Source organism: Carya illinoinensis, chromosome 9, assembly GCF_018687715.1.
Source record: "Carya illinoinensis cultivar Pawnee chromosome 9, C.illinoinensisPawnee_v1, whole genome shotgun sequence".
NCBI lineage: Eukaryota > Viridiplantae > Streptophyta > Magnoliopsida > Fagales > Juglandaceae > Carya > Carya illinoinensis.
The window spans coordinates 27,214,855-27,233,257 of record NC_056760.1 but is presented as its reverse complement, the minus strand read 5'-3'; the positions used below and the strand labels follow the sequence as shown (position 1 = coordinate 27,233,257).

The 18,403-nt window shown below is 30.5% G+C and overlaps 1 protein-coding gene and 1 long non-coding RNA gene across 3 annotated transcripts; both read left to right on the top strand.

Annotated features, from left to right (window-relative positions):
• The first annotated feature begins 4,954 nt into the window (after positions 1-4,954).
• Positions 4,955-7,296, top strand: LOC122277441. 2 transcript variants are annotated; one of them, XR_006229009.1, is made up of 4 exons: positions 4,955-5,549; positions 6,649-6,780; positions 6,901-6,984; positions 7,122-7,296. It is a non-coding gene; the product is annotated as an uncharacterized LOC122277441 (long non-coding RNA). The 2 variants fall into 2 exon arrangements; XR_006229010.1 differs by having other exon boundaries at positions 6,901-7,026; positions 7,122-7,168.
• Positions 7,297-10,114: 2,818 nt separating this feature from the next.
• Positions 10,115-16,820, top strand: LOC122277560 (protein DETOXIFICATION 24-like). Its single transcript, XM_043087587.1, has 9 exons — positions 10,115-10,401; positions 13,287-13,536; positions 13,766-14,307; positions 15,307-15,393; positions 15,487-15,543; positions 15,643-15,881; positions 15,974-16,092; positions 16,326-16,412; positions 16,566-16,820. Exons 2-9 carry the CDS (start codon positions 13,291-13,293, stop codon positions 16,626-16,628), a joined length of 1,440 nt encoding a protein of 479 aa, XP_042943521.1. The 5' UTR covers positions 10,115-10,401; positions 13,287-13,290; the 3' UTR covers positions 16,629-16,820.
• Positions 16,821-18,403: the final 1,583 nt, after the last annotated feature.

Below are 18,403 nucleotides of genomic sequence, written 5' to 3'. Positions count from 1 at the left end.
TCAATCCTACGTACATGCATTAATCTCAATCGTACAAATTAGCTTCTACGATGATTGAATTATCTAAGTGATTGAATTGAGTTTTATACTTCCCAACATTTCAAACATATACATTAAATTAAATAAATAAAAGTTCAATAAGAAAAACATAACCTTATCAAAATGACATAAAAAAAAAAAAACATATGAACATGAAGTAAACATCATATCTAAAGACTTAAAAGCATATTCTACCTTCCTTTTTTTTGGCTTATCAATGTGTGTTTTATTTTTTGGATTTTTTATTTACATGTATTTTTTTAACACTTTTAAATATTTTTTTAATTATTAAAAAATACTTACTTAATCATTAAATAAAAAATCATAAAATCAGCGATATCTCCCCAGCGGGCTCCTAAGCATTTTCCTATAATTAAGGTAGTTTGTACGGAAAGATAGGATTATTCAATGGGTATGGAAAAAAATATATCAATAAAGGAATTTTCATGCTCTTCAAAAGTTTAAATTAATTAAAAAAATAAATTTAATCATTTATATTTATTTAAACATTTTTGCTCATTTATGGACCATAGTCTTTGTCAATAAGTGAGTTCAACGTATAAAATATTTAATTTATGTCAATGAAATAGATTCAAATTCAATATTTTCGCTATAATATAATGTGAAATTTTTACTTTTTAAAAAAAATTAAATTAATAAAAAGCGAGAGATTAATCATTATATATATACACACATCTTAACATTTCATAAAAATTCTATTCACAATATTTAAAATTAGGGCGACTTGACTAAAAACATTTGAGTGATTGACATTTATATATATATTTATAGATTCATTGACTGCGCGCTTTACCTGATATTCAGAGTTTCAAACACAGAGCAACGAAATTAGTCTATACCACTTGCCAGTCAAACTTTTAACATTTTGTACGATCAGGGTAAAAAACTTGAAAAAACGAAAGAAACCACGTGCCAATTAATAATACGTGGCAGTGCCGTTGGCTACGTGTCTTCTCCATGAACAGTCGTAATAGAGACCCAACAATAAATTAGAATGACGTTTGATCATTGATGTATGAACGGTACGACGACTACCTTCTGAGTCCCCCATAAATGTCTTTTAATTCTGTACTAAATTAAATAATATATATATTTAAAAAATAAAAAAGAAATTCATTAGTAAATGGGTTCCATTATTAATTCTAAAAGAGACAGAAAGTCCGATCGCCCTGTCCCCATTGTCATAAATAAAAGCATTTCCAGCTTAGGTATTGATATCGTTACTATTATTTTCTTACATTTATTATTTATTAGTGTATTTGAAGTTTTTTATTATTTTTTAAGTATTTTTTTAACATTCTTAATTATTTAAAAAATATATAATTTTATTAATAATTAATTTTTTAATATTAAATAAAATAATAAATATATCAAATACAAAAAAAATAATAAATAAATAATAAGAAGGTACCATCCTTATCATTGTTCTTCCAGTTTACATACATACAAGGATATCAAATTCTGACCACTTTAATTATATAATAATAATATAATTTTTTCACATTTTGTAATTATAATGATTATATGTTAATTAATAATTTAATATTAAATTAAATTATTATTTTACTTTTTGTTGAGAGAGAGCAAGTGGAAGGTAAAAGGGATAAATAATAAAATAGTTTTTGTTTTTTCCTAATCAATAAAATAGTTAATAGATTGAGGATAGTAACTATCCCAATATGTAGATAAACTATAACTTTGTTAGCAAATAATTTGTATTTGGCTCTGCTAATGCATGTTGCATTTGGACAGTCAGATAATTTCAAATATTTTGTAAATAATAGTGAAAAAATAATAAAATAATAAAAAAATATTAAATAATAATAAATAAGTACAAAATAAGAAAAAATAGATAAAAAATATAATAATAAAATAATAAATAATTGTGAAATACTTCACCATCCAAATTAGCCCTTAATATAATTATTAAAAAAAACTATTCATTATTTATTTTCTTGTCATCCTCTCATCATCTCATAATGTGTCATTATATAATAGGTTCACAAATAAAGTATAATAAATAAATTTTAATTATCTAATGATATATTATAAGATAATATGAAGATAATAAAAATTAGAATAATGAATATTTAAATATTGATATATATTAATATTCTGTACATATGAAAATAATAAAAATTAAAATAATAAATATTTAAATATTGATGTGCATTGGTGTTACGTACATCATTGCGAGTGACTAGTGTTCTTACTCATTGAATACGGCCACATTTTTCCTAGCCAGCAAATTAAAAATTCCGCTAGGCCGACAAAGATATTATAGTTTATTATATTTTCTTATTTTATTCACTTCACAACTCCCTGTCTCTTTTCTCCGCTCCCTCGTTAAAGAAAAATTTTATTTATTATTTTTATATTATAAATATATAATTTATTTATTTATTTTTTCTTATTAAATATGTATTATATAAATAATTAATAGAAGAATTCAATAAATTTAAAAAGAATAAAATTAAAAATTATTTTAAAAAATTTTAAAAAGATAAAAATAAGTATAATCTGTAATATATTAAGATGATGAATAGTAAAACCCTTCACCTTAAAAATTATTATTCAATTATTTCTCTCTCTTTTTTTTTTTGTTATTTTTTTAGTTATTTTAAAAAAAAAAGGTGACAAACGCTCGGCGGCAGTCCAAAGCCTCTCTCCTATTCAACTATTTAAGAGTTAAAAAAAGAAAATGCTAGTGGAACTAGCCCCTCAAATTTATATTTTAATTTTTTAATTTTTATTTAATAGTCAAAATAATAACTATTAGTGAAATTTTATATTTTTGTATTTTTTTAACAATTAAAAATATTAAAAAATACATTAAAAAATTAAAACAAAAAATTTATAACTAGCGGTGGCCCGCTGGCATGAATCTGAAAAAAAAAAAAAATGCAATTGGAAAATGGCTTCAGTGAGCTGAGCCGATCTCATATACATGTCAAGAGTTGATTAACAAAATAATGATTTTTTGAAAAATATTTTATTTATAAATAAATTTTATAAAGATATAACTATAAATTGATATAATTTACGATGACACTTAAATTTAATTTACAGTAAAATAATTTTTTAGGATAAATTAAAGGGAAAAAATCTACATAATTTCCTATTATTCATAAAACCTCCGCACATTATTTTTTTTTAAATTTTTTATTAAATATTTAATATATGAATAACGAATAAAAGAATTAAATTAATTTAAATAGAATAAATTTAATTTTTTAAAATATAATAAATTAAAAAAATAATATGTGAATATTAGAAGATTGTGTAGTATTGCTAAATCAAAAGTGGCCGGAGAGAGGACAGAGGGCGCTGGATACTCTGGGGATTCTGCTGTATATGTCACTCTTGCGGAGAAGTTGACGGAGGGAGGATGAAAGGTCTTAAATTGGGAGTTTTGAGAAGTGTGAGAGCTCCGGGGGTAGGTGCAATCTGTGGGTGAGAGCTCCGGAGGTAGCTGCACTGTGTGTGATATTTTGTTAGATCAGCAGTGCTACATGAGACGGTCCAGATAAGAATAACTTTTAAAAATATATATATATATATATACATTTTTTTTAAAAAGTGACAACATCATTAAAAACGTATTTTTTTAATCATTAAATAATAAAAAAGTTATCGGAACCAATGAGAATAGCATTTACTATTTTTTTATTATAATTTAGATTTTTTTGCATTTCTGCTTCTCCAATTCCATTCATCAAGACTGAGGCCAAGTTAGGGGTATGGGGGTGAAATATAAAAGTTTTTTTTTATTATATGAATATAATATTTTTAAATTTTTATATAAAATATAATAAATAATTTAATTTTTTTAAATTTTAAAATAATAATAATATTAAAAAATAACATTTTAAACTTTTATTTAAAATTAAAAATTCTCATCTCACTCCTCAAACTTATCTTAAGAATATGAGAAAAATGATATTTGTAATCGTGATTATATAGGCGTTGCGTAATCTTTTTAAAAAAAGTGAATTAATACGGAATTCACATAGAAAAATATTAACTTTTTAATTATGGACTCTACTCTTTTTTAAAACGATTACACGACGTTTACACACGACTGTATGTAGAATTACTTTAAGAATATTAACTTAGAGACTTAGTATTTAGAAGTTATTTCAATAATGAAATAATTTTATATAAAAGTTAAAAGTTGAATAAAATATTATTATTAATATTATTATTATTTTAAGATTAAAAAAATAAATTATTGATTATATTTATGTGAAAATTTTTTAAATAATAAAATGAAATATGTATAGGATGATTCTTGAAAAACGTCGTAATCTTGATGAGATATGGAGAGTCAAATCAAATCGAATATTATATTATAAATGTTTAAATTCTCTTTATATTTGATACCATAGCAAAAGGAGTTATGGATTTATCACCGTCTACAATTTTTATTTTCAATTCGTTTAATGAATGAATTCAGAATTACTTGTTTCATAAATTGTTTGATTAAGTAATTCTTTTAAAAACAAAAAAACAAAAAAAAAAAACAAATCTCATTAGTGAATACTTATATATTTTCATAAATTTATATAAATAATCAATTGTGAATTGATTTATTTATTTATTATTAGAGCGTGCAAGTCCCCTTTCTTTTAAAAGAAAAAGATAAATTTTAATAATCATCCTATTTTTTTAAAAGAGAGTGGACAAAACTTCCATGCTCTAAAATTATAAATAGCATTACACTACAAGAATCTGGGCTTTTCCCAGCGATTTTTTAAATGCTGCAAAAAATATCGCCGCATTATATGAGTTATAGCGGTGATTTCATAATCGTTGCCAAATTTAACTTAATTAGTGGCGAGGTGTGTCACTTAAGTTATCCCAACGACTTACTATGCATTTAGTGGCAAAATAATTCGCTGCCATATATTAATAAATATACGGGCGCCAAAATTGCCACTTTATTTCCCCTCCCGCCCGCGACTTAGTCAGTCTGGCTACCCCCTCTTCTCCGTTTGGTTTTCATCGAGCTTGAGAGAAACTGCAACCGAAATCCCTCCGTTCACTCCATACTAATTCGCTGCGATAATCCCCATTTTCGAATACCCACAAAGCTCCATCTCGATTCCTCCACTGCGTTTTCTTGTGTGGTTGAAGCTTTGTCGTCGTTTCCTTCCAAAACCAACCTCTGTGCCTCCATCGAATGGCTTACCCATTAGCTTGCCCACACAGTACCCCCTTCAAATCTTCCACATTCTGAACCGAGTAGTACTTCGGCTACCAAAAATATAATCCCTATTCAGTCAGAACCACGATGTACACACGCAGTACCCCTGCCAAACGAAGCCCTCTGTTGTGATTGGGAAGGGGCTAACCTCTTGTTGAAGTGTTAGTCCGAAACAAAGGGGTCAGAAGTCCCAAACAAAACAGCTAAAACGAGGCAAACTAGTTCGTGTTGGGCTCTGTTGGGCAAAATCCACTATTCGGTACCTCTACTCAGATTGTGCGAGGTATTTTTCTCAATCCACAGGTGGAAATCATTATTGATTAGTAACATGCATGAACATAGGGCCATTTCAGTGGTTATTTGGATTGTTGGATGACATGAACAAATCTCAGTTAGGGGTTTTTGTCCTTTTTTTGTTTTTTTATTTTATTTTTATCTTGTGATCTGCCGATGTTGTGCATATCATCGCTAAAATAGGTTGATTTTGAATCTTGGTAGATTCGTATTGTCAAATGTTGAACCTCAAAGTATATTTTTGTTTCAATCATTGATATATCACAGTGCTATCTTTGTCCCATTCATAGAATTTGTTCAATTGAGAGTTAGTCTTAGGGCTAGATTTAGGGAAAGAAATTGGGGAAAAAGCAACCTGTTGTTTCTTTACATTGTCCATACATGCTTTAAATAAAATCAAGAACAGCTAAGAATATTTTTTCATCTTTGCATAAAATGTTGATGCTTGTTAATATCAATTTTGAGCTGCTTGGTTGCTTGAAAGTAGTTGTTATATTTTTTGCAAATATGTCCATGCTAATGTTTGTAATGTCTTCAAAACATTTTCTTTAATAAGCTTACTTAATTATAAAAATTCGGGTTTGATTCATATGCTAATCTTTAATCTTTTTCAAAAACCACTATTAGTTGATTTTCATCTACAACTTGGTCATAGTAGAATACTTAATCTTTTGACAACCATAGCTATTAGTTAGTTAGCTGGAAAATGTTCAACAGAGTTTTTTCCAGAAAATTCTGCTATGCACTCTGTTTTGGGGCTTGAGAGATTTAAACCATGATTCTTTATAGCTAGCTAATAGTAATAAGAACATTTTGTTGGGAAATAAGCTAACTTTAATGGGGAATGCTTAGTTACTTCTAGAAAACAGGATAGGTGATCTATTCCATGCTAATATATTACATAAAACTTCTCTTTGTTTGAGGAAACATTATTTCCTTTTTACTTCTGCCTAAACATATCTTTCTAACAGATATATTTTTTTCATACATTGTGAAAATACAATGTTGACTGAATTTAGTGTGAAATCCAGTAGATAAGAATGTGAGTTATTTCCATACTTAATTTCTTGTGGGTTTTCTAAATCCAGTAGCTCTATTCATGTATTGTTGGGAGGAAGGCAGATGGGAAGTATAGAGAAAGGGTTGTTTCTCATATTCTTCTCTTACCTATGTATTTGTTCAACTTCATCCCCTCTTCAGAATGGTCTTACTTTCTCCAGGTACTGTACTAACACATTAGAAATTGTTATCTGTTTCTCAAATTTTCTCATGCCTTTGTATTTTTGCACCTTCATCTTCTCTTCAGAAGGCAGTATACCCCTATAATTTTTTTTTGATAGGTTGGTTGAGAACCTACAAAGCCCAGCTGGCTAACCTCCTCTCAATCTTCTCATTCACTCCTTCCCAAATTGAAACAGATTTATGTGAGGCATTCCGTGTCTTTTGACCCAATTTTTGTCTTAAAGGTTCAACAGTTGGACTTTTTTTAATCCTTGAAATGGTTGACCCCATTCTGTCTTTTTATTGGTTGTTTCCCTTACTGATTATTACATTTTGTCAGATATTATTACAACAAGAGAACAAAACAATCTGTTTGGGAAAAGCCGGCAGAATTGATGACTCCAGTTGAGGTGATTCTCATTACTGATTTGTTGCTATTGCTGTAGTCACTCTGTCTGCTCCTGTTACCTGTTATACATTTGATTGAAATGCTCAGGAATACTCATAAACGATGCTCTCTGTATAGATGTTGACAATTGTAGTCAGATTAATCATATTTGTTTATGGGAGTTATCCTTTTATTTGCATCTGCTTCCACTGGTTTGTAGATGTCATGGAAAATTTGGAGAAATTTAACGAATGCTCTATATGCTCACTATGAAGGCGGCGATTTACTTTCTCAAGGCAGGCAATGATTTTGTTATTTACATATTGTTTATCATGTAGGATGATTTTAATCCGTAGCGTTGTTTGATGTGTTTGACCAATGTCAAAAGAAATTGTTTCCTTCCTCTCATTTTTCCTTGATTCTCCTTACTTGTGTCGTAGGATTAGGGATGTACTTTATATCTATTATTTTCGATATTTACTTCATGTCTTCGCTATTATGGTAATAATTTTTAGCTATTTCTGCTCCCTAGCTAGGTGTTTTCTCTTGTATACATCCACTGTACTTGGCTATGCCTATTGATGTTAATAAATTTTTACTTATATAAAAAAAATATGGCAATAGTTTTTAGAGTTATTTTCTTATATTTCTTAAATTGCTTTCTGAATTTCTTGTATCTATCTCTAGTTCCTAATTAGGTGCATTCTCTTGTATACTACCTGTATACTTGGGCTATGCCAATTTCTGTATTAATAAAATCTTCCTTACGTATAAAAAACTATTTGTTAAATTGCTTTTTTCTCCCTCATCACACAATTCTTTTTTAGATAACTCTGGTTTACATGTCTTTATGCCCCACAAATTGCGTTATGTTCCATCCATGATTATGTGATATTGAAACACTCATTTATCCACATTTTATGTTCAAATATCTGATTTATTTCGCTATATTGATCATTTCTAATTTTGTAACGTCATTTTTGCATATGTTCATTTGTTTTTGGCTTCTTTGGTGTCTAGTTAAGGTTGGTTGTACAAGTACAGTAGGTGATATTGATTTTGGAGGTATGTGATGTGGGGTAATGGTACTTGCTGTAACAATGTTTTAATTGTCTGTGAGTTTATATGTGATCAAAACATTTATTGAAGAGCACATAGGCTTAGCTCAAGCACGTGTGATGTATACAAGAAAAAAAAATTATTAAAAATAGAAAGACATACAAGAAAATCATGAAAACTTAGCCATGAAATTATTGTCAGTGTTTTCCTTTTCTTTAGGATGGATATTATGTGAGGTTGTCTAGATCTAGGGGAATGAATATAGATTTTGATGAATTTATAAGATATAATAGGTTGATTTAATTGTATGATAAGGATGTTGTGTGTTTTAGGCTATGACAGCCATATAGGTTCAACTGTATTATAATTTTTTTTTATTTTTAAAAAAATACTATTTGCGGCGATTAAAAATCGCCGGAAAAGGCCATTTTTCTCGCGGGGAATAGGCTGATAAAACTGCAAACGGTATTTAATGGCAGCGCTCATTTAATCGCTGGGAAATCCTTTGGCAGCGATTTTTTAATCGCCGGCAAAGGAATTTAATAACCGAAAGGTCTTTGCCAGTGAATAAAAAATCGCTGGCAAAGGATTTTCCAGCGATTAGAAAATCGCTGGCAAAAGAATTTAATAACCGAAAAATATTTGCCAGCGATTCAAAAATCGCTGGCAAAGGATTTGGCAGCAATTTTGTAATCGCTGGCAAATGACTTTCTATTTTTAATTTCCTTTACCAGCGATTAGAAAATCGCTGGCAAAGGAATTGGCAGCGATTTTGTAATCGCTGGCAAATGACTTTCTGTTTTTAAATTCCTTTGCCAGCGATTCAAAAATCGCTGGGAAATCCTTTAGTTTTAGCGGCGATTTTTTGTTTCCGCCACAGTATATAGGAAATGGCTGAATAGTACCGGTGAACATGCAGCGATTTTGTAATCGCCGGTATATGTATTTGGCGGGAATTTTTCCACTGCCGGGAAAAGTGCAATCTGTTGTAGTGTTATGAGGAGTGCTATTATGCCTCTCAATTTGCCTATTTGGTATATACTTAATGTAAATTATACTTTTTTTTTAAAATATTTTTAAAAAATAAAAAAATATCATTATACTAAGAATTATTTTTTAATTAATAAATAAAAAATTTTAAAAAATAAATTAAATATATAAACGGTCGTAGAACATATTATTAACATTATTCTTTCATTTAAGATCATAATAGTTGTCTTATGAATCAAGACCATAACTGCCGTAGCAAGTGGTTTTTTGACAAATGGCGATCATAATTGTGATATCGACGAAATGGTTGTCATTGTGATATTGACAACAAAGATAAACATTCATGCATTAATTTTCCCTTTTCATTTCATAAATTATTTTGCAAAAAAGGAGTATAAATATTAATAATTGGACCTTCTACACGTTGAAAAATATAAAAATTATTTAAAATTTTATTTAAAAAAATAATTTTTATTTAAAAAAAAAGAAATTAAAAAAACACATCTTTTTTAATTTTGAAACCTTTCATAAAGTGGGGTATTAAGTAATGCCTAAACAAACTTACCATTGAGCCGGTCCTGTAGCTGCATGTCAAAGTCTTGAATCCTAACTAACAGAAATGTTATTTTCACCGTAATAATGATAGATTGTCTACTCTTTTGTGACTTTTTTACTATTTATTTTATTTTTTTATTTATTTAATAAATAAGAAAGTGACTTTAAATAAAGTTATATATATATGTTTTTAATTTTTTTAATAAGTAAGAATGTTAAAAAAATATTGAAAATAAAATAATAATAAAAAATAAAAATTCCAACTACTCGAGTAGTAAATCAGACTAATCAGTGATAAAAGAAATGTATCATCATCCTTCGCACCATAGTTGGGTTCCGATGGGATCCCGACGACTATTTTTCTATTGGATCCCGACAATAAAAAAAAAGAGACTTGGGCCAAAAGCGTGCCCTACTCCTGGCCACTACTTGCTTGAGTAATCAAACTTCAAACACGCACTGCGCCACTACTGCGTCCAATTATATATAAAAACAACCAAGTATACCTGTAATTCCTCTCTGCTTTCTCTCTCTCTCTGCGTCCGTCTCCAAGGAGCGTTTTCAGGACGGGCTCCTGACACGAAAGGCGGTTCATTCAGAGAAGCATATACAGGGGCTATTAGTTGAGGTAATTAAGCTTTATATATGTATATTGATTTCCTTTTCATGTAAAGCAATAGTAGCAGTTTGCTATCAATTTTAAGTTCAGTTCAGATTAATGTTGCGCTACTTGCTTGTGTTTCTGGAGTTTTAAGTGCATATATATACGAACACTCGGTACCCAGATATCTATATAGAGCCAAAGCTACGAAACTCACTCTGAATATCGATCAACGTGCCTAGTCTCAAAAACTTTAAAAAAAAGGAAGAAGAAGAGAGAAGACAAGTTTCTTGGGTTGAAGAGGAACTCTCTTGATATGGTTTTTATTAATTCCACATGTTGATAACCTGTGACCATAATATGGATATATATGAGTACCTAGTGGATTTTTGGATCTCCCTGCACTAATCTGCTAGAGGGGAGTTAATGGTGAATCAACGAAGAAGTAGACGACCAAGACGTTCACGTCTATTGTCTGCATCCTGCTCACTTTGCAACTACCAGTTTGTTTGTCTGAACTTGCTCGACGAATGGCAGTTGCATGGCAATTAAGTTCTTGTTTGTTTCTTTGTCGTTTTCTCTTGCTTTTTTATTTATTTATTTATTGGTCATCACTTTTTTGGGTTCCCATAAAAAAAAGGGGGGGGGGGGGGGGGGGGGGGATAAGCAAGTTTGCCACGTTTCTATTATAAAAAATTAATTAAGACATGGAAAGAAATATATATGAAACGAACGGCCAGCAGGATGGCCGGAGGGGAAAAATGTGCATTAAATTGACTATTTTCTAGATTGTAAAGCGGCTTGTGCTCTCTTTCCATTAAATTTCCATTAAAATGTCGGTAGTTCACGGCCTTTTTTAATACTTTAACGAGTGCACTAATTAAGGGCACCCACCCGTTAACAAATCCCATAAAGACATTAATTTTGTTAAAAAAAAAAAGATATTTACGCGACCGTTGTTTTGAAAAAAATAATAGAATATAATATTTATATAATAAAAATTAATTTTTTAATAATAAATTAATTTTTTTAAAACGATTACATAACATTTACATATTTTATAATTATATATAAAATTATTAAAAAATAAATTTATTTTTATCTATAAATAATTCATCACAAATATTTATTTGAAATTCTTCCTTCTAGTTTTTTATTTTTTTATTTTTATTTTTGGGTTATCTCAACTTTTCGAATCTTTTATTGCACTGCATTAATTCGTTGTCTCTTAGTTCAATGAGTGCGTACCTAACTTTTAATTAATTAAATGATAAAAATTTCCAAAAGTATTATTTTTAATTTTTAAATGTTTTTAGTTTTTCGATTGAATAAATTTCATTATCAGGGGAATTTATGTAATCAAATTTCTCGACTGAAAGGTTTTAGTGTAATCTCATGGTATTTTACTATTTTATATATAGCTAGATTATTAATTGAGTAATAATTCTAAGGGGATTTATTAATTGAGTATGTACGTTGTGAAATTCATTAGAAAGGAAAGAAAAGGGTGAGTAGGCGAGAACGTGGTGACCTTTCTAGGAAAATTGTAAGGAGCACACCATATTTTGGATTTTTAGGTGGACTTCAGTTAGGCCAAGGAGTGAAGAAGCATGAGTAGGAGAGAACGGGGGTGAGATAAAAAGTTGGACCTTGGGTGTTTTGTCACGGAGGAATGATTCTCATCCCATAAGAATGAACTTATTATAAATTGATATATCGCATTAAATAATATCAGCTTATATAGAGAAATGATATTTATAGTCGTGGAGTACGTAAACATCTCACAATTCTTTTAAAAAAAGTGAGTAAATACAGAATTCATATTTTTTAATAATAGACTCTACTTTTTTTTACTTACACATTCTGCGACTATATTTAGTATTACTCAAATTTTAATACGAGTGTGTACTAACAAGGAATTTACAATAACAAAGAAATTAGTTAAAACTAATATGTATTATATTGGTGATGTGTTAACATTTAAACAGCTCCGTTTGGATACACAATTCAGAGGAGATGAGATATTTTGAATAGTAATAAAATTTTTGAGTTAAAATGAGATGAAATAGTTTGTAAAAAAAATATATATGTTTAGATAGTAAGATGAGATAAGATAATTTTTAATTTTTTGGATTTGAAAAAGGTGTGGGTCTTACTATTTAATAATAGTAGCCGAATTGTCTACTGTTTACGTACTTCATAGTATACTATTCATACACTGTTTATATATTGTTCACATACTATTCATGTCAATTTTTACTGTTTATATACTGTTCATTACTATTTATTTAAAGAGATTTTTTAAAATTTAGAAATAAAATATACTGATTTTGGATAAAAAAAAAAAAAAAAACTAATGTACGGTATAGATGAGATGTTACCAGGCCGAAGTTTGTATTATTTTGATAGTACAATCCTTCTTAATGTGTTAATTGGTACAAACAATACTTCATAGTAATTAGAAAGTTCACTAATAGTATTATGACAAATAGAACTTAGATTGTATTTATTTATTAAAGAAAAAAAAATTCATGATTCTCCAAATTCATTACATTCAATTTAGATTAAAAACAAAAACAGAATTGTTCTTTATGTATAGATTGAGCATTAATGTAAACACATATCGTTTCATAGAATCATTGAACAGGGGCGAGGACACGGCCACTGCCCACGGGATTAGAGGCCTTGGCCCCGAAGGTTGCCAGGAAAATAAATAATAGGGTAATGCCTAGGTACAAGCTCTAAATAGCCAAGTCCCGTGCAAGTCCTTTGAATTTGTGCTTTTGTTCATGACTCAGTTGGAACGAGCAAGCATTTTTTTGCTACAAGTTTTATGAGATAATGTCATTCCCTCGAAACCTTAAAAACCCAAGCCTACATATGTAAGACTTGATTTCCATGGTCTTTTGCAGAAGAATGGATAATAATGGGGAGGAGAGGCTTCTTGGATTGGAAGCACAAGAGCAAGTTGGTCTGAAAACAAGGATTTGGGTGGAATCAAAGCTTTTATGGAGGATAGCATTTCCTTCTATGTTGGCTAGAGTGACTTCTTTTGGAATGTATGTGGTGACACAGCTTTTTGTTGGCCATGTTAATGGACTGGATCTGGCTGCATACGCAATTGTACAAAGTATTCTTGCACGTTTTGTGAATGGGATACTGGTAAGCTGTTTCTCATCTATTTTATTTTCTGTCAACCTTATATCTGTTTCTTGAATAATAATTTCAGTGCAAAAATATATTTTCATACCACTTGTTGGATGTACACTTAGAGCTGGATTTACATTTCTCTTATTTATGATCTACCATTGTGTCAATTAATATTACCAATGTTAATTTAATTCACACATTTTATCTAATTTTTTATTTATTTATTATTTATAATTTGAAGTTGGGCATGTCAAGTGCCACAGAGACACTATGTGGTCAAGCATTTGGAGCAGGACAGTACCACATGATGGGCATTTACTTGCAACGATCATGGATTGTTGATTCTGTTACAGCAACAATACTGCTCCCGCTATTCATCTTTGCCAGTCCCATCTTTAAACTACTACAAGAGGAAGACGCGATAGCAGAAGCATCAGAAGCCATCTCTTTGTGGTTCATTCCTATATTATACTCCTTTGTTTTTGGCTTAACCATCCAAATGTTCCTTCAAGCACAACTCAAAAACATGGTTATTGGATGGCTCTCTGCGGGGTCGTTTGTAGTCCATGTGCTTCTGTCTTGGATCTTCGTGAACATATTCAACTGGGGGGTTTCTGGTGCCATGGGTGCCTTCAACATCGCTAGTTGGTTAGTTGTCATTGGAGAGTTCATCTACGTCTTTGGAGGTTGGTGCCCAAATTCATGGAAAGGATTCTCTACAGATGCCTTCAAAGATATCTGGCCTGTTGTTAAGCTGTCTGTTTCTTCTGGTGTGATGCTTTGGTAATTCCAGGTTTTTTTTTTTTTTTTTTTTCTGAGCCTTTTTCAAATTTCTTTCACTATACTATATGGTTTGTCTTGGTTACGAGAAAGAGATATTCTCTTAAGGAATAGAAGTCTCACATACTATATGGTTTGTCTTGGCTACTGATATTAAAAAAGCATAAGCTTTTTTGTTTCTAGAGCTACCATGAAACATACCAATTAGAAGAAGTTTGACTCAAGTGTCTCCAGATTTTGATGATGTGCTAAATAGAGTGGATGCGGTTAACACTTTCCCAGATTGTGACAATATTAGGATGTGTTTGTAGCATTACTCTTTCTTACACTTCACATCAACTATGACATGGCCATCACATGATATCATACATCATACAGATAACAACATTTTACTAAACTCTGTTATAATCTACTCTGCTTCTCCATTCTTTAAGATATTCTACAAAGCAAACTTTTGAAATATAAGTACAGTAGCTAGATATTGCTCCTAGTGATCGACTCTCCAAGTTGTTCCCAATTACATGTCTCCTTGAATATGCCCCCAAATTTTAATTTGGCCAACTCTTTTTACCCTAAAACATAGAATAGTGATTTGGTTGGAGCTACAGAGTAGAGACTACAAGGAGCTTCTACTGGCATGGAACATGCCGACAGATCATAACAAAACAATACATTTTTATACAAATCAACAATAAGAAAGCACAGAGCAATAAAAGTAAAAGAAAAATATTATGCACATAGACACACACAGGTCTTGAGTCACACAAAATTGCCCCCTTTACTCAATGACTTTTCCTTCATCCCATTTGCATCCTTGTGGGAGAATTGAACTTGCTGCACAACTCGATTGGTAGTAGGAACCAATAAACGACTCTTTATAATATATGTTCAAATCCATTTGATGCTGCTCAATTTTGATCAAAACCTTCTAATTACTTTTCTTTGTTAATAAGTTATGTTGGGACCATAAAGAGAGTTGATTTTTGGTTTTATGTTTGACAGTTTAGAGCTGTGGTACAATGCTATCCTAGTCTTGATAGCTGGATATATGAAAAATGCAACGGTTTCCATCTCTGCCTTCTCCATCTGGTATGAGTTTTACCTATTTTCCATATTGATTTCTTCTTTTTTACCATTTCAATTTACTTGAGAAATACTCCAACATTTAACTCCTTTTTGCAGCCTCAATATCAGTGCATGGGAATTTATGATATGCCTTGGATTCCTGGCTGCTGCATGGTAAGGCTTTTATCGATAACAACTTCTCCTTTACACACAATTTTAAAATCTCCACTTGTTTTGTCCAAACTCATTCCCCTTGTAATGTAATTTGTACAGTGTGCGTGTAGCCAATGAGATCGGGAAAGGAGATTCTAAAGCTGCAATATTTTCCATTAAAGTTATCCTCTGTACTTCACTTGGTCTTGGTGTGATTTTCTCCATCTTGTGTTTGGCTTTTGGGAAAAAAATTTCCTACTTGTTTACAAGTGATGAAGAGGTTGCAGAAGCTGTTTCAAGTATCTCTACTCTTCTTTCTCTCTCAATCTTGCTAAATAGTATTCAACCAGTACTTACTGGTGAGTTTAGACAACAGTATCATCTTCTGTTATATACTTACATAGCTGAACTGTTTATCAATGTAGCTAATCTTTAGTTTTCTTGTAATTAGGTGTGGCCATAGGTGCTGGTTTACAGGGCATTGTGGCACTTATTAACATTGGCTGCTATTATGTGATTGGCATCCCCATAGGACTTGTGCTTTGTTATGTTGTCGATCTTGAAGTGAGGGTAAGAGCTCACATTAACATATTTACATTCAGACTAACATTACTTGACAGCATAAACATACAGTAATCCGCGGTCCATTAGGTTCGAATTAACTATAAATTTTATTATATTTTGAATTCAAACTGATCAAAAGCCAAACAAAATTCAAAGGATATGTAAAAGTTGTATCTATATATCAATTTTGTTTTAATATATGCTCATGTTCTTTAATTTACTTCATTTAACATGTATAGGGTTTGTGGATCGGAATGTTAATTGGAGTGTTGATGCAAACAATAGTGCTTTCCTTCCTGATATGGAGACTGAATTGGAATGACCAAGTAAGTAGTACAGTTGGAAATAGCTTGATGATACCTGCAGTTACCATTTTTGTACACATTTTCAGCACGATCAGCAATTGCATTATTCTTGGTCCGATGAAGGCGCACATGATATTGCTGTAATGAGTGAACGCGCGCTTCTTTTTATTGCAGGTTGAAAAAGCATCTGAGCGTCTCCACCGATGGCTTCTAGATCCCGCACAAGATTCTAAATAGATCGAGCTCCTACATTCTCCCTCCATATGAATTAGGAATATCAACAACTTCTTATTCATTTTTTTGCCTCTTTTGAGTCAACACCACTTAGCCTAATTCAAGATTTTGTTGTGTTTAACTAAAACTTGATTGCAATGATACACTAAGTTTCTTAAGGGCTCACTTTTATAAAATCATAAAATTTTCTTTTAATTTTATGTCATGTTATCTGATTGATTTTGTTGTTCAATTAAACTAAAACTTGCATGATGATAATTATAGGTCAATACTTAAAATTGTGAGATATTTATTTATTGTGAGTTTAATTGGTTTCACTTATAGTGAATGTAGATTTGATATCTGCCAATTTGAATAACATTCAAATTCTTAATGGATCTAATTTGGCAAAATAGAAAGAGCATGTTACTACTGTTTTTGAGTGTATAGATTTGTACTATGCACTCTGGGTTAATGAGCCTTCCTAACCTGCTAATCAAAATTATACTGACTAGAGGACAACTTATAAGAAATGAGAGTGCTATTATCGCATGAGTCTTATAATAATAAAGCATTATATTCCTGATTCTATTCGGGGTTCAATGCCTAAAGAGAAAAATGTCAAGAAGTACCTGAGCCAAATAACAGACTAATTAGTCATTTTGAAAAAGGTAGAGACAAGTACACTTCCTAGCAAACTTGTCTCAATGCGGTACAATGGCAAAGGGAATATAAAGGAGTATATTATGAAATGTCAAATCTTGTAACTAGATTGGTAGTACTAAAGTTAGAATTTTCTTATGAAATTCTTGTGCATCTCATTCTAATTTCCATTCCTACACATTTTGGTCCCTTAATATTAATTATAATACTTGAAGGAAGAAATGTACTCTTAATAAGCTCATTAATAAGCTAGAGGACGAGAAGTTGAAACAAGAAATGTTTGGTGCCCCATCCCTCGATAAAAGACCTTCCGAGGATCCATGGTGCCATGGGTGCCCAGCCATATGACAACACCCAAGATTTGAATCAGGTTAGGCATGCAACATTCGCTAGGAAGTATACATGCAAAGAAAAGATATATGGTTTGTAGCAGAAAAGTAAAGGTTTAGTCTAAAGGCTAAACATTACAGTACCAACAATATAAGAAAACTCATAAATTTATTTCCACAATATCCACATGATACTTCATTCCTCAAATAATTATACACAAATCTAATTATTTGATTTGTAGACCCCAAATAAGGTCGACTGAATACATTCGGTCGCCTGACTACTATTACAAGTACAGTTTCCATAGGCAGACAAGTCCTACAACAAAAAATAGGCCTACTCGCCTTTTGCTCGGGCTGGGTTGGACATGGCTCAAGGAAAATAGATCAAAGCCTAGGAATGTTTTTATGGAACATATGAACTTATATATTGTAAAAGGACTTTGTAATTTTATTTAAATGATTACAGTGGCAAACACTCTTTTAATTTTTAAAATATGCTTGAGTTTTAGTTAGGGGTGTAAGACTATCGATCCGGACTAGAACAACCGACCGGACTGGACCGATAATTTTATTGGTTGATCTTAAGGTGTAGTTTTTTTGGATCAGACCAGACCGAGACCGACCAAATATATATATATATTTTTAAATATTATATATAATATATTATTTTATATAGAAGTTGTATATGTTAATTATTTAATATTCATTAACCATATTTAAAATGTTAAAGAGATTACTTATGTTTAATTTTACTAATTTAATTAATTTTTTGTATTAATTTTTGTGTCCAAAAAAGGAAAAAGA